Genomic DNA, 25,481 nt, shown 5'->3' with positions numbered 1-25,481 from the left:
ATGGTAGAGTCCAGACTAAGGGTGATCCCAAAAGCTGGTGGCGGCACGCTTTGAGGCGGTTTCCTACAGACCTGGATCCCGTTAGCCGCCTGCAGTTGTAGAAAGATGCCGGTCGTCTAGGGTCTCCCTCACCACTGGAACCACCTTCTTTACAATCAAGATAGTGGCGTTGGGGAAAGCGCACCCCTTACGCCACTTTAAAAACCATCATTGCGCAGGTATCCTCTTTTACATGAGTCTCCGACCACAATCCAGGATTGGACTGTTCAAACATCAGCAGACTCACAAATAAAAGAAGATGGTCATCATCGAATCGATGGACAACCCCAACAACAACAACATATTATACATAATAGTAGCAAAACAAGAGGTTTGGCAGTATTTTATTCAGTATTTCCAATATATTCCCGTCATTTCAACTTTTTCACCCACAAATCAAGTCCTCAATTTATACATTCAAATAGAACAGCAGTGGATGTTTTTTATTTAAAAAATGCTACACCTCTCTTTCTGTATCGTCAACATTGATTTCAGGTCGCTGAAGTTTCCTTTAATACTTTGGACACGATAAGCTAATGCAATATGGTCTGTTACAGCAGAAACAGACGCAGAAAAAAAAAAACACAGGAAGACTACATATAATCACGTTGCTGCAATCTGGCACTACTCTCCACTGTACGGTTGCCCTGGCGCTGTCGTCTAGAAATAAAGGTCTCACTTTTTCAACGACGCAACCATCATTTGTATTTTCTTTCGGCACAGTAGTTGATATGGGCTTGTCTTATAGTCGTCATCTCGAATAGTTACATAATCCATGTGAAATAAACAACTCAGAGCAGAAATTAAAACAGCGTTGACACCAAATTCGTCAAAGGATAGGGGTATCAAACAATTGAATGAACTATATCCGAGTAGTGTTTTTGATAGCTTTGCTAACCTGATGGATCTTATGATCTCCCCCAGTAACATTTGTTTAGTTGTTTTCAGGTTTGTGATTTTGTCTCAAAAGGTTTTACCGGTATTACAAACCTTACCTCTAAGACAGGACTGGGGTGGATTGAGAGTGATTTCAAACATCTACAATTACAATTTTTCATTGAGTGACCAATCCTGTTCTAAAACTCATTTGGTGAAGGGAAAAAAAAAACTGGGGCTACAAATTGATGACTATTTTGAGAAAGAGCGTTCTCTAGAATAGTCTTCTACCTTTTTGCTAGGATGGGCCTTTTCCAGTTTAAAGTGCTGCACAGAGTTTATTATTCCAATTCCAAACTTTCTCACATCTAACCAGATGTCCTGGATGTGGTGTGATAAATGCCATGGCTCCTCCTGCAATCTTAAACATATGTTATAGGTCTGCTCTAATCTGGAAGACTTTTGAAAGGGCTATTTCGACACTGTCAGCTATTCTCTGGGTGAAATTACAACCTTCCCTATCGAAAACATATTTACCGTAACGGACACTTCTGACGCTTCTAATGCATTGAATTCTCCAGAAAATGATATTATATCCTTCTAATCGTTGCTAGGCAAAGCAATGCTTATTACTGCATTGGAAATCTCCAAGGTACCCTTCTTTTTCCGTCAGTTTTTTTTCTGAAACATGAAAAGAACAAGTACTCTTTGACAGTATCCACCACTCATTGTTTCCGAAAGTGGCTTTCTGTAATCACCTCAAAAGCTTGAAGCTGTTGCCCGAATAGATGCGTGCCTGATGATGTTGGTTTTTATTTTATTCTTGTGTGTGTGTGTGTTTCTGTTCACTCACACATAGACACCCATGAGGCGTCAAGGTGGGCAGGGGATGAGGAAGGAGGATTGTTCCTGTGTTCATCTGTTGGCGTATATATTATATGCTGTCATTTGACAATCCCCCACCCATGGGGTTGTTTGGAAAATTATAATAAGCACATGAAAAATGGGTACAATGAAAAATACATCTTTTTTGAACATACTGCAGATTCCTATGAGAAAATAAATGAAAACCGAAAACCAATTAGGCGCAGTGCTCGGTCAGTAGAGACATAAATCCATAAATAAACCTGTGAACCAAGAACAGACTCATTAGCAGCAGTAGAACGGTAAATAAAACAAATCTTATGTGCATTTTATGAAGAACATTCAGTGGTCAACTGCAAAGTATGTTACAAAAGAACTGTTTGAAAGCAAACGGTTTTAATGACTGACGTTTGCGGTTTTTAACGTTTTCACTTGGGAAATTTGTTCTTCAGACTGCGTGCATTTAATTTCAACTACATTCATCAGGTGCAGTCTGGCATAATGGTCAAATATATAGTCAAATAGACACGTATTAAATGTACAATCATGTCATCAGGGTTGGGTAGGGTTACTTCAACTTGGTTACTTTACTCCAATACCAAATAAGCTAATAAAAGACCAAAAAAACTAAATATGAATGAAATGATGACTCACAACACGTGGTAAGCTTTCTCTCCTGGCTTTGATCTATTTGATCTCCGGCAGAACTAACATAAAATGCGACAGAAACAAAATGAAAATAAATCCAAACAGCTTGCCAACATCATTTTTGCTGTTCCATGTATTCCGTTACTCCCCAAGCCTGCAGAAAATTGTGTTATTTTATTCATATTTAGTTTCTTTTGTCTTTTATTAGCATATTTGGTATTGGAGTAATCCAAAAGTAATTGAAAGTAATCAAGTTAAAGTAACCCTACCCAACCCTGCATGTCATCAGAACCGTATCAGGTCAAACACTACCTAAATCCTACAGAGGCAAGTCAGCCTTTTGTGCAACATGCTTTGTAAATTTTCATGCGTCACTTAGCTGTCGCCATGATACATAAGCTCTGCTTTGCAAACTTTGCTCGTAGTCTTTTTATTCAAGTAACCAGGCTTAAATACTCCCAAACTTTAGAAGTTTTGGTACACGTACTTTATGTTGACGCCGCAATTTCTGTCTTTATGTTAGCTCTCAAGACAGAGACGCTATTGCGCATGTGCGGCCCTTAGCAAAGATTACAGTATATTCATTTAGAGATACTTTAGTCTGTTTCATGGAATTCATTGACGACTATTTGTTTTATCGATTTTTGTTGCAGCCCTAATAAAAAATTTTTTAAAAGTGTAGATTTAATTGTTATCGTACATCCTGTTGTAATAAAATAGGTCATAAGTATTCATTTGTTTAAGATAGGCGTTAAACTATGACTCAAATATCACACACATATGCATTTTCCTTCTCTTATTTTCCTTTATACTGTAGAAGGCATCTTCCTCACCTTGACAAGCAGACACTCATGCTCACAGGCACTCTTGCGGCCCCGTAAAGTGACAGCCGCTTTGGGGCCAACTGGTTTCCTGCTTCTTTTTTATAATCAGATGTGCACATGTTGGAGGGTGTTTTCCGCGGAAGTGTGTCCCCTTCCATTTTCACTTCCTGCTTTTAAATTCAACATAGCAGCACTCTCACCCTTGGCCGTCCTGATTAAGAAATCAGTGGGCAGATCTTCCGCGGATGCTCAACCCACTCAACAGTTATGAGTACTTTAAAAAAAGATAATTAAAATACTTTTTATAGTGTTTCTTGAATGCTGTGTGTTGACTGTCCTAGACCAGTCTGAAATGAATTTGAGATGAAGTTAATTTTTTTTTTTTGCCGTTGTTAACAACGTAGTGAACATTGTTTGCAACAAGATTAGACATGGCACTCCAGGATAATAACATACAAAAGATTTAAATAGGAAAATACAATTCACACGATTACGGCAACCCCTCGTTTTTCACAGGCTTGGATTTGAAAAAGTATCTGTGATATTCAAATTAGGCAAAGTAGAAACCTTCATTTGTTTGTTTATTGAATACCCTATTATACATTAAAACGATAGAACAAACCCTATTTACAGACTCAAACATCTGTTTAACGAATAAAAGTTCTTTGTAACCTTTTTTTATCTATAAAATAACTTCCATACAGTCAAATTATAATTTTAAATGTCATGTTGTTGCTATATTGCATTACTAATTTTAAAAATAGTTGGAAACTATTTCAGGACACCACTTTTTAGCTCAGATTATATTTTTTCACTATTATGTGGACATTTTTGGAAAACAAAAAAATGTCATAGAAATATTAACGTAAATAGAACATTCTTAAAAAAAAAAAACAATAAAAGGACTGTACATTATAAACGTTTTTTTTCTTTTACAAATGATTTGTTTACTGTCAAATTATAGATTAAAAGATGTTATTGCTCTATTGCCTCACTAATTTTGAAAAAAGTTGGAAACTATTTCAGGACACCATGTTTTACTTCAGATGATATTTTGTTGCTATGTAGACCTTTAGGAAAACAAAAATGTAATATAAAAATATGAACGTGAATAGAACATCCTTAACAACCAATATAAATGTTTTTTTACAAATGATTTCTGTACTGTCAAATTAAAATTTGGAAAATAGTTTAGCTGTTATATAATATTTTCCATCGATAATGTGGACGTTTTGGGGAAAACAAAAATGTGGTGTGAACATGCTTTTACCTTCCTTAGGGGCCGGTCACACAGCCGTTTGAGGCTGAATCACGGCTAAAATTTTGCGTTTTTTTTTGCCCGTGGTTGCCCGCGATGGAAAATGCGCAAAATTGGCCAACCCGCTGTTCATCGGTGGTATGCCCGCAAAACAGACGCTGGCGACTGTTCCGCTTTTTAATCGCGTCATTTCTGCGTCATTTTCTCGTGTGGACCACGGGTATAAAAGCTCCCGAGCCAGTGTTGTGCCCAAATCCGAATCCTACGCATAAGTCATTACCTCGTGTGCCGCCCGCGGTTAACACGTGCTCAAAGTTTTGAGCAGCTCAAAACTTTTTCGCGCGGCCAACCGCGTATGAATTTCCGACCGCGAGTAAAGCACTGCTGTATCTCGTCTATATCGCGGTCTCAAAGCGTCCAACAGCACCCAACAGCATCTGCTTCACGGCCAGAAATTTCTGGCCGTGGTTCAGCCTAGATACGCCCGTATAAGGCTGTGTACCCGGGCTCTAAAGAATTGAGCAGCGCAAAACTTTTTCGCGCTGCCACCCGCGCGCGAATTTCCGACCGCGTGTTAAGCACTGCTGTATCTCGTCTCTATGGCGATCTCAAAGCGTCCAATAGCGTCCGCCTCACAGGCAGAAATTTCTGGCCGTGATTCAGCCGCAAACTGCTGTGTGACCGGCCCCTAAAGCATGTGGAAAAGTACAACTTTGTCTGCGTTAGAAAGTATCTTCCTATGCCTTTTGATGCTTTTGCCGGGCCAGAGCATTCTGTTGACATGATGGCTTTTAGAGGAACTAGAAATTGAAAAAGATTCGCGCGTACGTAAACTAGGTTTGTCAAGCTGATTGTGAACAACTTGGACCGCAACACTATTGACACAGTAGCAGACACAGGCAGGGGGTAAATGTTTTGCCAATCAGAATGCAGAACACTAAACCCCAATACAGTGAGGGATTACTGTAAAGAAAATTACGATTGAAATGTGGCCATGTTGTAGGAAAAGGCCATCAATATTAGGACATTGCCACCAATTGGGTCAATGCCTTACTGTGTTACAACAAAAATTGATGGTCACTGCAATGAGTTATCCACATATAGAATGTCTGACAGGCCCATACTGAAAAGATGAAGCAGCGGGGCGACAAAGGGCTAAAAATGAAAAAATAAAAAAGACGGACACCATGTGTGGTGTTGGGAAAACATCAGAAACAATCAAAAAAGCGATATTGTTCAGAGGGACCCAAACAGCATGAGTGTTAAGAATTAAATATTAAAATTTCACTCATCCCCTCCGTTCCTTCTTCATCTATTGCCATGGGAAAGTCTGTGTCCGGCCTCCGACAGCGTTGCAACTGAGGCAGAGAGGCGAGCGGCCCTCGAAGCTGCCAAGGGCCGACAGCCAAATTTGTTAGTGACACTTGGCCCACAGATGACGCTTTTTACCACCATCTGACTCGAGCTAACAACATTCCAAGCAGTGAAAAGCCACAAATCCAATTCTTGTCTCAGGAAGGTTCACGGTCAATGATGGATGTACAACACGAGGCTGTGCAGTCGATCTGTGAAACAAATCAATAAGTTATGTCAATTACGGTTACCGCCTTTGAGCTTTAGCTCATTCGCGGTCGGCGAAGAATGAAGTGTCAAAAAAAGCATGCATGGTCTATTTTTAGAATTGTTTTTGTGGTTTTAGATCACAATCTTATTTGCATCATCAATCAAACCTAGGGGGCTATCGCACAAAACCAAAGATAAGGGATTCAGGCGGTACATATCTGTTATCTTGGCTGAATTTTGCCTCAAGTCGCTTCCCTGCATGAAAGCAGGTTTCATTTAGCTAGGCCCGGTTACTGTGGTGATTTATTCTCTCCAGCTGGCCAGCTCCAGACCAGGCTAACAACCAGGCTACCACTATCTCCCTGGGAATACATCTGGCACCTCTTCTGTCAATCGTGTGAAAAATTAATGGGTTTGACAGCATTTCCATGGGCTTTCTTGATATGATGCATTTTTTAATCCTGCATTAAAATTTTACGTCAAGGCTTAATTTCAGTAACCTCTGTTGAGTGTATAATTGCAACAGTCCTTTTATAGTCAAGTTATATATAAATATATTTTTATTTCTTGTTTATTTTTTCTTTTCAGTCATGTTGCAACAAACACCACATCACAGAATAAACATATCATCTGAAAAGAAAAAAGGGATGACAGGTTGAAGCCAAAGGCTTTTAAGAGACCCGTCCCCAAAATAACTTCAGACGCTTTTTCAATCAATCATATAAAAGGAAGTGTAGTAGAAAACAATTCTGGAGCAAGCGTGAGAAGCGTCATTTCTCGTGAGACTCCGGAAAAATTACTCTTAGATTTACAAATAGAATTATTGCAGCCAGGCCATTTGTTTTATTGCAACCTCAATTAAAAGTGCTTGTCAAAATTGCCATCAGAGCAATGATGAGTATGTGTATTATTGCTGTTTTTGAGATTCTGAAAAGTGATAACAAGGTCATCTTTTACCTTGTGATAACTTTAACGTTTAGTAGACACTCAAAATAAAGAGAGAAGACATCAATGGGTTTTGAACTTGCAAGGAGGACTGTGAGAGAAGCCTTCTGATAAGAAAGTCCCAACCTATTGTAAAGATCCTCCTTTAAGCTCTTTCTTTAAATCTAATCTACTATGTTACAAGAGCAGATCCGCTTAAAGAGTGGAAATCAAAGAATACTAACATGATTGGCTAGTAGTTGAAAATGTGGTCATAGTCAAAACCGCACACAACCGTGCACAATAGTAGACAAAATAACGAGCAGGCATCCTATGAAATCTCCTTTGCTGGTGTCCAATGTTAAAAACAGAAAAAAACTCATCACCTTGTCGAAAAGAGAGAAGTTTGTTCTTTATGGAGGATCAATAAAATGATAAATAATGTATCGTAACAATTAAAATTATTGGCATTAATAACAATGTAGTGAACATGGTTTACAGTGAGATTAGGAAAAGCAGGACAAACATGAAATAAAAGAGAACATTAGGTTAAATGGCCAAAATAATGTCGTAGTTGCATTAACCGTGAATCGAACCCGGGCTTCTCGTGTGGCAGGCAAAGCACACAAATGTTCCTGAAACAAAAAAATGAAAACCAATAAATTCATTCCAGGCGTCCCTAAAGCCTCCAAGTTAACACCAAATAGCTAAGAAACACATATTCCTGATCACTAAAAAACATTTAAATGGTAATTGAACATAAAAATACAGTTATACGTATAATATGGTAATAAAATAACTTTAAATCACCAGTCTGTAGTGGTAAAGTCTAGAAAGTCTTGGATTTTCTCTCGCATGTCGGGCAAAATGTTTGTTCCAAAGACAACTCATATCTCGAATATTACGTGTGTAGATTTATCATTATTTAGTTTAACATATAATGTATGTCTACAGTAATCCCTCGTTTTTCACAGTGGTTGTGTTCCAAAAGGACTGCGATAGTAAAAACCCACAAAGTAAAAGCATGTATTTATTTATGAAATATTCAATTATACATTGATACCAAAGAACAAGCACCATTAAAAGGCTCAAACATTTTTTAAAATGATAATGTACTGTACTTGATGATTTTATTTTTTTACAAATACTTTCTGTACTGTCAAATTACAAGTTCTGAAAGACTCTTTCTAGAGCGTTGAAAATGATTTAAGGAAACTATCCTTATTTCAGCTCAGGGATGCTGCTGGAAATGTGAATTTCCCTTCGGGGATGAACAAAGTATCTATCTATCTATCTATCTATCTATCTATCTATCTATCTATCTATCTATCTATCTATTTTGTTGCCACCATGTGGATGTTAGTGGAAAAACACAAATGTGGCATAAAAGTGTTTTTTTATCTTATGTTAGTTAGCATGTCCACAAAACCAAGTGCATCTTCTTTTGCCTTTTGATGCTTTTTTGGGTCCAGCGTTGACGTGATGGCTTTTAGAAAAACATATTCAAAAAGATGTACAATTACGTGTTGTAGATTTGTCAAGCTATTTGTGTACAACTTAGACAACAACATTACAAGCAGACGCAGGCAGAAAAGGGGCGCTGTGACTATTTAGACAATCGGAATGCAGAACACAATGCACAATGATAATCTGCAAAGTAGCAATACCGCGAAAAATAAGACTGTGACACAGTGAGTGATTACTGTACTGCCATTTTTACAATAAAACAGCAATTTTTGTAACTTTAATATTTATTAAAATAAGAGTTACCTCAAATGAAGGAGCAGTTACACTGATTTTACGTAACATTTCTATTTATTTACAAATTACACCAGGCCCTCTGATGTGGCCCTATTTAAAAATGAGTTTGACTTCCAATCTATGTGATCTCTGTCTCCACAGGGCCTAACACATACAAAGAAAGAATCTCCTTTACTGTATTTCAGTTCCAAAACAAAAACAAGTCCTCGACTAAGGAAGTTTACCACCATGTGGCCTGCGCGACCAACATCAAGAACAATCAGTTCATTTTTCACACCGAAAGTGACTCCATCATCACCACTAGCCTCAGACGTTCTGACCTCGCTTTACAATATTGTAACCTCCAGGTTGCCTCTCGTTAATGTGGCCCTCCACTCGATTCCAATACGTTATCGCACTACTGGGATATTGTTCATTACTAAGTCCTTATTGATTAGATCACTGTTTTTCAACCCGTGTGTTGTGAGACTGTGTCTGGTGTGCCACAGGAAATCCACCATTTCAATATTATTATTGTTTAGGTAATAGTTTAGTAGATGTTTAAAATAAGAAAAATATACATCAATGCATTATGAACTTGCAATGAGAACATGAGAAGACTGGAAAAGACACTTGCATAATGCCAAATTTCAAATCTGTCCTATAAGCCCTCCCCTGAGCTATTTGTTACTAAATCTCCTAACGTGCAAAAACAGGACCCACAATAAAGGGGGTGAGGGTTGCACCAAAAGTATATATTATAACTATTTAATCAGGCTAAGCCAGTGATTTAGGGGAATAGGCTTGATGACACCATGAACAGAATGGCGATTGCTGGAGAGACAGTTGACTGGAAAGACAGTAACCGAGGCAGTAAGGGCCAACAACCCATACTCCAGGATCTTTGAGGGTGCACCCACAAAGAAGCTATGGAAAGCGAATGAGACACCCAGAGCCTGAGAGGATGGTAGGATGGGCACTCCAACAGGATTGATAACCAGGTGACGAAAGAGAACTGAATAACAACAATGAGTGCAGTCTGTCCACAAGGCAAATCTGCAAGAATCTGCGTGGTCTAAAGTTCCACAAGACCAAAATTGGATGTGTGACGAGGACGGAAGTGCTGCAACGCACAGGTTTAGTAGCTGGCCTAGCCAGGAGTCAACCCAACAGTACCAAGATTCTCTATGGCCAGCTGGGTCTTGTGGTCAGCTGCTAACAAAGGAGGGAAGTGCCTCCAGTTTGATGAGGATCCAGACCAAATTCTTGTCCCTGCAGATGGTTTCAAGTGCGGCTGTGGTTTGAGCTATCCTGACCATGGTTTCTGGTTCTGACCCCTCTTATGATATGACAACTCCAATATATTTACGTTGGGTGACAGGTTTTAGCTCTCTGTGGTTGATGTGTGGTGATACTCTGGGGAATGTTGGTCATTACTTTTGTTTTTTCTGTGCTGATTTCCATCCCATACTGGGTTGATGCTTTGTCTTGGCGAATGGCCAGATCTCTTAGTTCCTGTTTGTCTCCTGACAATCTGTAATACATCAATAGAGTATGACCTTCCAAGGACAACAGGAGAGGACCCAAATTGCCGATAAAAAAATCTGACATGTTCTAAACGCCTTCATATGAGCCCTATCTTTTTAAAAAGTCTCCGAGGTTACAAAAGCATATCCGCCCCATGAAGGATGTAAATATAAAAGAACAGCAATCCGATTGGCCGAAAGAGATGTAAACAGTTCATAATAGTTAATACAACGAGCAACTGTGCGCAATAATAGTCATAATAACGAACTGGCATCATATACAATCTCCGTTGCAAGTGTCCAATATTAAAACAGAATAAACATTTTAACTTGCTTAGATCCAAATTCCTATTTATGGAGCAGGTGTATGACGTCTTCCACTTAAACACGTGGCTCGTCCTAATTAAAGACTTTGAGGTGCCTCAGGCTGTTGATCAACCTGCTTTGTGCTTTGAGTTATGAGTGTGCATGTGTGTGTGTGTGTAAAGAGAAGGCCATTTGTGTGCATTTGCTTGGTTGTGTATGTGGATTGCTGCGTGAGAGAGTCCATGACAAAAGTCAAATGACACGCAGGACTTGCACGTACTGCAGTTGCCTTTCAATGTAAGCAGGAACAGTGTTCTCGTTTGCCCGCGTCCCTGCGTCTTAGACGCATCATTTTTGCTGGGGACGCATAGTCTCAAATCAACGTGCGTCCCCGGAACGCAACCTTTTTGCCACAAAATTGTCATTATTACCCGATTACTTTTTTTTTAACAAAGATTTACTGCACTCCAAACTTTTCGTCAGGCAGATTCGCCATTGTTGTTTTGGTCTCGCGGTTCGAGTTTTCTTCTGCACGCCGATCTCGGCCAACAAGATCTCGTTGTGTAGTGAAAGGAAGTCCGTCTTTTTTTAGAGAACCGGCTTTTTTGGCTCAACTCATTAAAAAGAGCCGGCTTTCAAACGGCTCACTTGCTTTGATGATTGATATTACGAAATATGTTGTATAAAGAAGTTAAGAAAAAAAGTATAAAAGGAGAAAATAAAAAAAAGACAGGTTTGTGGTTATCCCTTTAATCGGTATATTACCAACAAAAAAATTGATGCAGAAAATGAATTAATAATTTGATGATTAAAACTGAATGAATATATATATTTATATTATATATTTGTCGCCGATTTACGATTTCAACCTCGATAACACTAAATTTTAGGGACCCATAGATCTCTGTTGGGACCCATAGATTTTTGAGCATGCGAGTCTCCGGGACCCATTACTTTTCAGAGGTAAAATGAACACTGCAGGAATAACAATTTGTGTGTTTGTTATTCATGTAGCATTTTGTACATGCAGCTCTTTTTATTGTCTAGGCCTTTAAATTTGTTTTTTTCTGTTTTATGCTTGGGCTTTTGATGAGTTGTCTTATATGAAACGGCCCTTTTACTTTGTCTTGTATACTTATGTCCGTCTCAGTGACGTGCAGTTGTGTTGGTGAGGCACAGTTGAATTTATTTACTTTGAATTTACTCTAATTGTTGATACTGTATTGAAAATGTCTTGAAATGATGATAAAGCACAACTTGGAAACTTCATCTTTGAATTCTGGTTTTGTTTTTTTGCGTTTGGGAGAATTCAGAAGGATGACTTCGATGCAACGACATTTCCTTGTTACATTTTTGCATTTTTGTATTTTTAAGGTGAAAAACACAACCTTCTCATCGCTTCTCTTTCTCCAATAGAATCGCATGCACGAGTCTCTGATGCTGTTCGACTCAATCTGCAACAACAAATTCTTCATCGACACCTCCATCATCCTCTTCCTCAACAAGAAAGATTTGTTTGCCGAGAAGATCAAGAAGTCGGCGCTCAGTATCTGTTTCCCTGAGTACACAGGTGAGACTCCTTCCCGCTGAATGCATGACAATTGATCTTATCAAAACATTTTGTTTGGTGGAGGAAGGTTAGGTTCCTGACATTTAATATAGTGTATTACTGTCATATATGTTTTCATAGGTTGGCTGTCCCTGTTACATACAGTCCAGACTCGTTTATAGCAAATTAAATTGATTTGTAAAGCACTTTTTAGGCAATAAATCACCCCTCAGAATTCAATGTACAATAAGAACAGTGTACAATAAAACTATAAAAACACACATACACAGGGTTAAATACAATAAAATCAAAATAAATAGTTATAGAAATAAAATATGATCATAGTAAGGCACCGAACTAACCATGTGAGGAAAGGGACCTGAGGAGACTGTCAAGGTTAAAAGTTGAGATTGTTGTAGAAAGAAGCAAAGAACACACTCTGAGTTGGAAACTGGTTTTGATAGCCCCTTCCATTGGAGGTGCTTGCCTCTAGAAACGGCTCAAGGAAGAAGAAAAAAACAGTGTTCTCGTTTGCCTGCGTCCCTGCGTCCTAGACGCATCATTTTTGCTGGGGACGCATAGTGTCAAATCAACGTGCATCACCGGGACGCAACTTTTTTGACACAAAATTGTCATTATTTTCCGATTACTTTTTTTTTTAAACAAAGATTTACCTCAGTTCAAACTTTTCATCAGGCAGATTCGCCATTGTTGTTTTGGTCTCACGGTTTGAGTTTTCGTCTGCACGCCGATCTCTGCAAACGTGATCTTGTTGCTTCGAGATTACGTCATTGTTGTGGTGCTTGTCGTCGAGGGAATGTCAAGGCTAAGTATGCCTCCGAAAAAACAGTTAGTATTAGGGGAAAATCAACACAAAAGTGGTAATTTCTTCGGTCTCGGTAATAAGTCGAAACATAATGCAGAAAGTGATAACAACGGCAATAATTCCGGCACGAAAAAACAGCGGAGAAATTCTTCGGAAGATTGCGGAGGCAGGAAAACACGTGTGTTGAAGCGAATTATTCGACGAAAGAAAATAAACAAAAGAATACTCCTTGCAAGAAAAGGACTTTTCTGCCAAAATGGACTAAATTATATTCCTGGTTACGCTATGAGGAGGATGATAATGTATTACCAATTAACTGATGATTAAAACTGCATGAATATATAGGTTAATATTTCAGCAATATTATTTTGTATACTGTACAATATTGTAAACTGAAAAATCTGAAGTGATAACTGCTTTGTATTACCAATTAACTGATGATTAAAACTGCATGAATATATAGGTTAATATTTCAGCAATATTATTTTGTATACTGTACAATATTGTAAACTGAAAAATCTGAAGTGATAACTGCTTTGTATTACCAATTAACTGTGATGATTAAAACTGAATGAAAATATAGATTAATATAATTATTTCAGCAATATTATTTTGTATAATGTACAATATTGTTGTGAACTGAAAAATCTTGAAGTGATAACTGTGATGATTAAAACTGAATGAATATATAGATTTATATTATATATTTTTCGCAGATTTAAATTTTCAACCCCAATAACAACCCCGATTTTGGGGACCCATAGATCTCTGTTGGGACCCATAGATTTTTGAACATGTGAGTACCCGGGTCCAATCACTTTTCAGAGGTAAAATGAACACTGGAAAACGCTCCTCATTTTTCAGAAGGCTTATTTACACTGACAGGGATGGCAGCAGATGGCGTTTTTTTCACCTTTCTCTTCTCAATCTTTATGTGTTTAACTTGTTTATCCTTGTTTCAAACAACATTTACTATAGTTTTTTAACTGGCAATGAATACTATTCTATTCTTAAAACAGTGTTGTCATAAACACCAAAAAACGCAATATATACTCCAGAGTATGGCTGTTGATTTCAAATGGATTGGGGGCCACATAAAACAATGGCTCCAAGCAGAGGGTGATAATTGATCAGATGTTATATGTATAGTGAGGTAAACCTGGTAAACAACTTTATTCCAATATGATTGGATAAATAAAGCAATATTTTCTCGTGGCTCTGTCAGTCAGCAATCTGTCAGTTTTTAATTTTCAACAGAAATGATTATCAATAAATGATAGTATTATTCAGGCAGAATCAGAAGCTATTAGTGTCTATTTCAGCAAAAGTGGGTTACATCTACTTCAAGAGAAAAAAAACAATTCGAGTAATATTCTACCATTCACCCGACTGACCTTTCTTGTCTACCCCCTAGGACCAAACACCTACGAGGACGCAGCAGCTTATATCCAAGCACAGTTTGAGAGCAAGAACCGCTCCCCGAATAAGGAAATCTACTGTCACATGACCTGCGCCACCGATACAGGAAACATCCAGGTGGTGTTCGATGCCGTGACCGATATCATCATCGCCAACAACCTTCGAGGATGCGGCTTGTACTAAGCGCTACATTCCCCCGCCTTAATGCTTCTCCCTTTTCTCCGACCTTTCCTCTCCCTCTATGTCCTTCCTCCACAAGCCTCTAACTCTGACACTGTTGGGAAAATAATAATAGTAACGATGCTGATTATGAGAGAAAAAAGAAAAATAAAAAAATGATCAAGAAGAGGAGGAAGAAAAATGCAACTAGGTACCTAATGATTTTGAAAAAAAATAGGCAGATATAGTATTTATTTGTGTATAAAGCGAATCCCTAATTTCACATAAATATCGGTTTCCGTAGTGGTTAGCACATTCGCCTATCACGCAAAAGGTTTGTGACCGGGTGAAAACATATGTTGGCCTGGAGAGGGATGGGTGCCACCAGGCTGTGCTTGCCCAAGACACACCACAGGAAGTGGTGCTCCAACAACCCTTGTGGCTATGGGATCCAGCCAACCAACCATAATTAATTAATAATGATCTTGTTTCACTTTTTCTAAGCTCAAACATGAATCGAACCCTGGTCGCAGCGGTGAGAGAACCAAATCCTCACCACTATAGTATATGAAAAGGTATTGGATTTCATCCCATCATCACACTATTCTTTTTCATGGTACCAGAAGCAAATGTTCGGGATTTCACACGTTACAATGACAAATCTGATTCTATTTTAGACACTGTAAGTGACAATCTTGTCGAAAACGTTTGCGTATGATCCAAATCCATTATTAACAACATAAACTCTGAACACCATACAACATAAAATTTACAATATATTTATTTAATGTCCTTCAAAGTCTGATTCATCATCAAGTACAACAAAAAGTAGTTTCCTTCTTCATGCTTTTTGCGTTTATTTGTATATTTACCCTTTCTGTTTTCTCTTTTCTATAACATCTGTGTCTGATTCCGTGATAGTGTGATGGTGAGATCAAGCCCAATGCCTTCTCGTATGTCATTTATATCACTAGTGGACCAATGGTTAGCATTCAGCGGCCTGTGTTCGATTGCTGTTGGCAATACTTTTAGATTATTAAACAAATATGGTAAACCATCTTGTACAACAAAACATTGACTTCCCTTGTAGGTCGCAAAAATTGTGAATTATACACAAATAAATACGGCACACATATATATATATATATATGTATATATATATATATATATATATATCCACTTACATGTTTTTAGTCCATTTTCCTTGCTTAGGCTTGTCCCTTGTTGCTTTTTTGGCCTTCTGTAAACAAACTGTGCAGCCTTGAAACCTTCTCGAACAAAGTTAATGAAAGTCTCTGTTCTAATTGGATTTTCTTTTCCTGTGCTGTCTTTTGTTGCTAACGAAAACACTCTTTTTTTTATCACCTTGGATATGGATCGTCTTTTATTTGTTTTTTGTTGATTATGTCGATATTTATTACAATTTGTGTTCGCAGTTGGTCCCGCCTGACACGTTTGCTGTATATTGCGTATTTTCTTTCTCGCAACAGTAGTGTTTATGTAGGAACGACTTTGAATAAATATGTGAAAATGTCTATCGTGTAAATAATATACAACAGGTCAGCCAATCAAAACGTTTTGAAGAAAAAAAACAAACACCTAAGACCTGCTGAAACTGTCAAACAAAATTCATTTGTCTTTTGTTTACATTAGCAGAGAGACTTTGAAGGACGTAGTTGTACATTTTTTAAATATGATTTTGTTGTTCGAATGACTTTACTGTTTCTTACGGAGTGATTCCTTATCTGGCTTTAGCCTGAAAGCCAGTAGGAAGCAGTGCCAGGTGACTCTTGCAGGTACTATATTGTACTGTACTGTAGATAGCGATGCCTTTAGAAGCGAGTACATGTTCCAACTACCTTTCTCACTATTAAAACCATCACTAATACTCTTGGTGTAAGGAAGTTCAGTCCTGACTGATTAATTTATTTGTTTATTTATTGACGATCAAAACATATCCCAGACATTCCGTATCCAGATGTCTCTCTTTCTCTACAGTAAACACGGTCTTACCTTCTCGTCTATCACCTCCATACATACATGCATGGCACCCTTGCATACAGGCTATTGTTGTGGGCTGGGTTTGGGAGGGGCTGAGGTCGTCATCAGTGTTGGGCTTGATATTGAAAAACAGTACTTAGTTACAGGTACTAGTTACTTTATTTAAAATATAACTCGGTTACAAAGCACCCCCCGCCCAAGTTACTGTCACCAAAAGATAGCACGTTACTCCGAGTTATCAATATTAATGGTTATGAATTTCCGTATATACCCGCACAAAAGCTGCCCCCCTAAAAGTAGCCACATCATAAAAGAAAATGGAACGAAAACGCTTCCGCCAATCCGTGGAAGCTCCAAACCCTTCATATTTCTCGGCTCGTGCAGTCTTGAGAATTTGTAAACGAACACTTTGCTGAGACACTCCATATCCATTTTGTCTTTGGGCTTTAAACCACTCGAAGATCTGCTCCTCCGTTTCTTGGTGCTGACCAAGACAGGGGTTTTTTGTCTCCAAGCATGGTGAATTTTAAAAAAATATATATATATGTATATATATATATTGATATAGCGCTTTTCAAGTCAATGAAGACCTCCCGAAGCGCTTTACAATGTGCTTCACGCTTTTCCCTTTTACACACTAACTAACCGATAGCAGTGTCAGCCATGTTAGGCAACTACCTGCTATCGAAGGCTTTAGGGATTCAGTGTCTTGCCCAAGGACACTTCGACATATAACCGGGAGCCGGGAATGGAAGCTGTGTTCTCTTGATCCCAAACCGAGCGCTCTACCTGAACTAATGCCGCCCCAAAGGCCAAATTTATCACACTTTTACTATAAATTCTGTGCTCACGTTCGCCCCATTAATTTAGTTGGTTTGTTGTTCCTGTAAAAGCCACGCCCCCCTCCCCATGTCCTGCCGACCATTCGCTACCGGTGACACAACCAAATATGCGCATATAAAATGCTCCCCCTAATTTGAGTATTTTATTTATAGTTGTAAATTTGGCTTTGATACAAGTATACCATTGGGAGAGTATCTGCATGAGAAGTAATTATGTGTCCTCATACTCTGTGCTTGAACAGGGCCACAATAACTGTATTCAGTTGTACTTTGTTAAGTAGATATAAACGTGGCCACCCATTATCACGGCTGGATCAAGGGTTATATGTGACAATATGAGTTTACGTGACAAAATGATTCAATAGTCGAGGAACCTCGCAGTTCATTATCTGCTTTTAATGAATAACGCAGCAAAACTCCATGTAGTAACGACAGTGGAGTTACTACATTTTATTAATGTGCTACAGTACTAATTACAGTGTTCCTTTGTAACATGTTAGTCCCGAGTCCCAACACTGGAATGGTCACGGTCCTCTGTGTCACAAGCCAGAAACGGAGACAGGACCCAATAGCATTTGTTTAACTCAGTTTTATTGAAAAAGAGAGCAGTGCTTGCTTCCACGATCCGATGATCGTCGGGCAAAACAGGTTGATGGCCGGGACGGAAGAGCAGGGCAGAAACGGTCGGCAACAGGTAACAGGCAGGAGAAAACAGAGCAGGAGATTGTCGGAGGGTACGGAGCTTGCCTAGCAAAAGCGTAAGTTTGCGCGACAGTCTGACAGCTTCCTCTTGGAAGCCGGGGGTTTAAAAAGGGTCAATGAACCAATCAGCGCTCAGGGCTGTTGGCGCCAACGGGGCATTCGCGGGTGCCCCGAATCAGCAATCATGACACTCCGTCCCCTTCTTGCTCCCCATAACACCCCAGACATGTAAAGCATGATATTACTGTATAAAGCGACCAGTTACTCTAATACTCAGAGAAGAAAAGATCCAAATATAGTCGCCACTTTTACAAAAATCATTAAAAATGGAATTATGCATAAACATTTTGAAAGCAAACTAAAAAATACCCTAATGGCAAGAAGACAGCAGTTGTTTTTGAACACAGTCATCGGCAAGTTATAACGGATTTGCATGGTGTCATTTCTGAATTCTGATTGGCTAAACATTTCACAGGTACATTATACAGTAATTTTCGTTTGTTGAACAAATACTTTGCTTGGAAAAAGGTTTTGTTCTTTGGTTTCAATGGATTATAATTGCTTCTAGTTCACGGTTTTCTCCTATCACAGGTTCTTTTTGGAACGTACATTCGAGAAGAACGAAGATTTATTGTATTCCTTGTCATGGTAACTGGGCTGTTGGGGTTTGTTTGGAGCTACTTTGGCTACCAGGGTATGAAGGTACGGAAATACTTTACCATAATGCTTTTCCCTCCTTAAAAACACCTAGCAATTTAAAAAAAAACTATATACCACTTGTTTTTGTCCTTTTTGATTAAAGAACTGCAAAAATAATCTTGATTCGAAACTTATATTTTAGTTTATGGTTGCTTTATTTTGAAGTGAGACTAAGTCTTGCATGAAAAAACTGCTTCCAGGATCGCATTATAGTTCCGTTTTGGTAAAAGTTTGCCACTTCTGGTTTTAAACAAGCAGTTATGTGTGTCTCTTTACTGTTCTAGAGACGCATTGTGTTTCGCGCGTAAGAATAGAGTTCGCGATAACATCTACCGCTTTTTAATGTCAAAAGGTTTCCGCCTATGTACTCGTCTTCCCAGAAATATCAAATAGGGATGTAGCGATATTCAAAAACTCAGTAGGCTGAATATCACAATTTGACCTCACTTTTTCATGAATGTCATAATACTGTAGGTGGATTTTGGGTCATGTCAAGTCACATTTCCTCAGGATGGGCTCCTATTAATTTAGCATTGTTAAAGGGACAGTGTATTATTTACAGGGTTTGCGCGGGTGCTTGAAATCCTTGAAAATGCTCGAATTTAATGTTGTGTTTTCAAGGTTTGAAAAGTGCTTGTAAACGCTCAGAACTGTTGCCATGTTTCCCGGCAGTCTGAGTTGATAGACCATGCATTTAATGAAAAAAAATAAATTGAGTCTGCTTAGAAATGATACTGACACGCCTGCTCTGGTGACTTTGCTTTGCTGTTGCATTATTTCTTCCCTCATGACTAACGACTGCTGGTATTAGTTTCTATGACGTCAGAGAACAGGCAAAGAGACCAAGAATCTGGGTACTGGAGAAATTGGAAAACTGGTTTGGAAAGCTGGTTTGGAAAGTGCTTAAAAGATGCTTAAATTTGGCTATGAAAAAGGTGTACTGGCAAAAATAAAAAATAAAACTTTTTTTTATTGAGGAAAAACAATATTGTTTTAAAAAAAAAACACATGAACTATTTATCTAATTTCATTTTATTAAGTACTCTGCTATGAATACCCCCAAAAAACAAACTTTGTGATAAGCTGGACAAAAAAAAATAGGAAAGGAAATTGTGCGGTTTGGCCTCCGTAGTTTTGACTCCGACTGTGCCTTGTAGCACTCATTTTTTTGTTGCACTGACAATATAGCACCATCTAGTTGTCAAATACTACTCCCTATTATGGCCTGTGTAGTTAAAATTATTTTGTTTAGTTTATTGACGAAAAAAGTGGTTTTAATAAATATCTGCAGGATTAATTCAAGGGAGTTTAAACCCCCAAAAAAGGCAAACGTTCCCCTCCATCCATCCATTTTCCGCACCGCTTATCCTCAGTAGGGTTGCGGGGGTGCTGGAGCCCATCCCAGCTATCTTCGGGCAGTGGGCAGGGGACACCTTGAACTGGTTGCCAGCCAATTGCAGGGCACACAGGGACAAACTCACTCGCTCATTCACACCTAGGGACAATTTGAACCGTTCAATTAACTTGACATGCATGTTTTTGGAATGTGGGAGGAAACCGGAGTGCCCAGAGTAAACCCACGCAGGCACAGGGAGAACATGCAAACTCCACACTGGGAAGTTGCGGTAGCTGGACTTGAACCCTGAACCTCTGCACCGTGGGCCGGTAACCACCCAGCCGCCGTGTCGCTGGCAAACATTCCCAATGTCAGAAAAAAAAATGCGTGTGTATATACTGACCAATAGAGGGTGATACAACTTTACAAATGGAACGATCTTTTATACAGATAAAGCGTGCTGCTTTTAATGCTGTGGACGATGGATAACAATTTAAGGAAAATTTATTTTTGCAGTATCACAATATTTCTTTTTTTTTTCCATTTTTCCTAATAGGCATTAAGGAGGCCTATTTGAATCCGAACGCAAATCTCTTTGCAAACAACCACAACAGTCCAGTTATATTTTGACAATTTGATGCCCTGTGAATGCGAGAGATATGACCAAAAAAACTTGGAAAAAAAAATTAAGTTAAATTCTGGAAACACGGAACCACGTTTTTGGGAAATATTTTTAGTCATGTCCATCTTGTCCTAAAATGGATTTTTTTAAACTAAAAACCTGACAATAATGAAATTGCAGGAATGAAAAGGGCAGAACTAAACGTTCGAAACAATCCTGTCTACAAATTTCCCTCCGCTTTGTAGCGAGAGAACTAGTTTTAAATCTATTTCTATAACGGGTGTGGGCAAACTACAGCCCGTGGGCTATGTGCGGCCCCTTGGGCTTATTAACCAGGCCCGGCAAACGAGAACGGTGGAAATATAATGACAATACTTATAATGCTAGATGATGTACAGCTAATAAAAATGTGTTTTTGTTTTAATGCTCTTGTCTCCAGTGTCCCTTTATTTTTCCTCATGTATTGACAAATCGAGACACAATATCAACAGATTCCCCAAAAATCTAATCTTTTATTTTTCTTTTCGGTCCTGCCCATCCGTCAAATTTTTTTAACCCGATTGCTGCCAATGGCTCAAAACGTTTGCAGCCCTTAATACACACACATATAATATATATATATATCCTTACATGTTTCGCAATCGGTTCCAGATGATTTGGAGCTGGAGTGTGTTCTGAAAAGACGTGTTGTAACGCTTTGAAGTACCGGTATGCTCCATTTTCCTCGCTCTTGTTACTTTTTTGCTTGTTGCCCTGCATTAAAATCCGTGTCCTCACATTAGCCTGACTCCGGACAATTAAATGATATGATAACGTTTATTTCTTTCTTTTTTGTCACGAACAATTCTTGGGGCAGCACTTGACAGTGACGCTCCTCTTTCTCTTCCTCGTCTGTAATTATTTACTCTTCAGGTCGACAAAGAAAAGCACAGTGCTCTCATACACACTCACACATAATACGTAAATATCTGCATTTCTTACAGAGTTGTGTCTATATGTAAACATTGATCGATCTGCTTCAGTCTCCCTTTCTTGTCCTTATTACAAGTTTGGAAACGCAAGCGCACGTGTGTATGATGATATACTATTCCGACCAGGTTTTTTTGTTTTTGTTTTTTTGGTCCAGGTGTATTTTGTGAGAGGGGTGGGTTTTTTTCGACTATTTTCTAACACTTTCATCTGTATTTCTTTGTTTTCAAAACTGTTTTTTTCATTCTTTCCTCTTTAGTGAATGGTTGTTATTTCATGTAGGATGTCTGTGATGGATAAACCAATCGAATGTAGTGTTTACATTAAAAACCACTGTTTTCATGACGACAAAATATCTTTATGTTTGTTTTTTTTTCGTGTGAAACACATGCCCTGCAACACATTGCTAAATTTATGGACAATACGATTGTTCTGTCCTTACTTTGAAGTTTCACCTTTTTCGGCAATTTAGCCCAATTTGGTGTTTTCCTGGCACTGCTCGAGTGCAAAAACGCTTCAATTGGTTAGTGTGCACAGGTGGTAATTTTCCCTCCCCAATGGTAAATAAGTATGTATAAACTGATAAAAGAGTTAATGAATTGATTTATTCGCAGTTCTATTTGCAATTTTGATTGGATGCAAACACGTTGCAGCAGAATGCAAATTTAACCTACCCAGCACAAATTAGATTGAATCTAAAAGACATTTTTTGGGCAACATGTGTGAAAATATGTCTCTCAAAAGTCATCTAAAAGACGTAATAAGCAGTGTAATTTCTGTCGTGGTTAAGGTGGCTCTCAAGCCTTTTTTAAAATTCAATTTTTAGACAAAATACAATTTTAGACAATTATTATACAATGTGATACTCAAAATTTCTGGACAAAATAGTTTTTCCCCAATGATTTAGGATCAAGTATCAGTAATATCACACAAACGCCGCTGCCTGTCACGCATGAGGTCCGGCCCGTCTCTGAAAAGCGGGATGATGCTGTAAACCTGAAAAACCAACAGCGACCAGATGATGAAGGTGCTGTATCTGAGTCAGAGTAGGAAGTTTCTACTGCTACTGGTTACCATGGAAAACAGTATTATCTGTTTCATGTGGGGGAACAAACCCCTAACCCCCCTTACCTATCCAGAAAAAAAACGCCTGGAGAGGGTTGGATGCCAACAGGCTGTACTTGCCCAAGAGACACCACAGGAAGTGGCGCCCCTACGACCCAGTCATGATGACTCATTACATTCACCTGTGCCCGCTCTTTTGGCGCCAGCTGCTGCTGGCTACCTGATTGGTTCTCCTACTTATGCTCAGTCCTTTCACTTGCCTGTTGTCAGTCCGTCAGTGAACCTCTGTTTTCACAAGGCAAGTATTTTTTACTCCGATTACCGTCTGTCCCGTTTTGTCACCTGTTTTTCACTCGTCCGTTCCTGTTTTCCCCGTTTTGTCTCCTGCTACGACCCGTTTTTTGACCCCGACGAGGTTTTGATCTCCCGTCCCGGCTAACGACCTGTTTTTTGACCCCGACTACGTTTTGATCTCCCGTCCCGGCTAACGACCTGTTTTTCTGTCTAACTACGCTACGATCTCCCGCTCCGAAAGATCCACTTCCGCATTCGGAACACGATCCGATCCTGTGAGCGGCTTGCTTCCCGCGTCCAGCGAGCACCGGATCGCTGGCCCTGCCTTTCCTCTGTATTTCAATAAACCTGTGAGTAACGTTATGCATCTGGGTCCTACTTCTGTTCTGGTCGTGACAGACCCATGCAGTTAAGGATCTCTGAGCTGTGAGACAGCTCGTAGTAACGTCCGGAATAACCACAGTTCTTTGCTTATATATTATATTTTCTTTTATTTGCTAAAGTTAGGGGCAATACAATTTTGCTGCGCTCACTCCGAAGTGCTACCTTTTTTGCAGCTAGTGAACAACATTCTTTGGGGCTGAGGTGTGCGCTAAATCAGAATCCACTGTCTCACTATCGCCCTCTGCCGTAAAGCCAGATAATTGTGTGCCTCACACTGCATCTGCTCAGCACAGTAATTTGTTTCATAACGCTCCTTTTGAATAAAGCATTTAATGATTGTAATCATCAATTATGTTAAAGGTCTATGCAACTGGAACAAAATTATTAGATTGCTAAACTCCATCTGCAGGCGCTCAGCACAGTAGGCTAAATGTTACATACTGTTGTGTGTTTGTTTGGATCCCTTAACCGCTAGGGTCGTAGCGGCACCATTACCCGTGGTGTGTTTTGGGCAAGTACAGCCTGGTGGCGCCCATCCCTTTCCAGGCTAACATATGTTTACACCCAGTCCCGAACTGGAGACTTTTTTGCGTAAAAGTTACCTACTAAATGTATTCAAAATATTCTTAATATAATATAAAGAAAATGCAATTTTAACAAAGGAAACCCAAACATTGTGATGCTAAATGAAAAGGACACTTTATCACTGAATAAACAGGGTTGGGTAGGGTTACTTTAACTGGATTACTTTCAATTACTTTTGGATTACTCCAATACCAAATATGCTAATAAAAGACAAAAGAAACTAAATATGAATACAATTATGACTCACAACACGTAGTAAGCTTTCTCTCCTGGCTTTGATCTCTTTGATTTCCGGCAAAACTAACATAAAATGCGACAGAAACAAAATGAAAATAATCCCTAACAGCTTGCCAACATCATTTTTGCCGTTCCATTACTCCCCAAGCCTGCACAAAATTTAGTAATTTTATTCATATTTTGTTTCTTTTGTCTTTTAGTCACATATTTGGTATTGAAGTAATCCAAAAGTAATTGAAAGTAATCCAGTTAAAGTAACCCTACCCAACCCTGTGAATAAATAAAACCATTTAGTAAGTTTCTAATTTCCGTGAAAACCCTGTTCAACATATATCGTTCTACAAAATAATAGCAGAATTAGCCAAAATGCAATTGGCTAGCAACCAGTTCAGGGTGTCCCCTGCCCACTGCCCGATGATTGCTGGGATGGGCTCCAGCACCCCCGCGACCTGACTGAGGATAAGCGGTGCAGCTAATGAGATGAGAGATGTCACCTCCTGCACCACGGTAACCAATAATGGGAAAAACCGTCAATTGAAGGAACGTGTTCATTGAAGCTTTTAAAACATGGAACTGGAGCAGATTTGTTTTTTTAATTGCTACGATTTTTTTGTGTGAAATAAGTTGAGAAACACTGCAATAAAGGTGTACCTTTCTACCATTCATTTACCGTCAAAGAACACTGAATATTGTCAAAATAGTCATGTACATTCGTACTTTCGACACTGAACGGCGCTATAATGCCAGTTGACATGAAGGAGTCACGATACGTGGTGGGAGACGTTTTAGCCCCATGCATGCACCTCATCTAAAAATAGTAAAGATATTGGGGGCCATGGAGCAGCAATACTCTTGCATTTTTGCGTCACATTAATTTAGAAACACAACATGATTGTTTACATAACACACGGATGTGTTCAGGGTTGGGTAGGGTTACTTTAACTGGATTACTTTCAATGACTTTTGGATTACTCCAATGCCAAATATGCTAATAAAAGACAAAAGAAACTAAATACGAATTAAATAACTAAATTTTGTGCAGGCTTGGGGAGTAACGGAATACATGGAACGGCAATAATGATGTTGGCAAGCTATTTGGATTTATTTTCATTTTGTTTCTGTCGCATTTTATGTTAGTTTTGCCGGAAATCAAAGAGCTCAAAGCCAGGAGAGGAAGCTTACCACGTGCTGTGAGTCATAATTTTATTCAAAATCATGCATGGA

At 38.9% G+C, this 25,481-nt stretch overlaps 1 protein-coding gene across 1 annotated transcript in view; it reads left to right on the top strand.

Annotated features, from left to right (window-relative positions):
• Positions 1 to 16,430, top strand: part of LOC148362391 (guanine nucleotide-binding protein G(o) subunit alpha) — a 119,420-nt gene extending 102,990 nt beyond the window's left edge. Inside the window, exons 7-8 of the mRNA XM_088339798.1 lie at positions 11,985 to 12,138; positions 14,358 to 16,430. Of these exons, the coding sequence (XP_088195924.1) occupies positions 11,985 to 12,138; positions 14,358 to 14,545 (342 nt within the window). The 3' untranslated portion in view covers positions 14,546 to 16,430. The remainder of the gene's footprint in view (positions 1 to 11,984; positions 12,139 to 14,357) is intronic.
• The last annotated feature ends 9,051 nt before the right edge of the window (positions 16,431 to 25,481 follow it).

This window comes from Urocampus carinirostris, chromosome 7, assembly GCF_059441175.1.
Source record: "Urocampus carinirostris isolate Australia breed hairy pipefish chromosome 7, RoL_Ucar_1.0, whole genome shotgun sequence".
NCBI classification, from domain to species: Eukaryota; Metazoa; Chordata; class Actinopteri; order Syngnathiformes; family Syngnathidae; genus Urocampus; species Urocampus carinirostris.
This window is presented reverse-complemented; position numbering and strand designations above follow the sequence as displayed.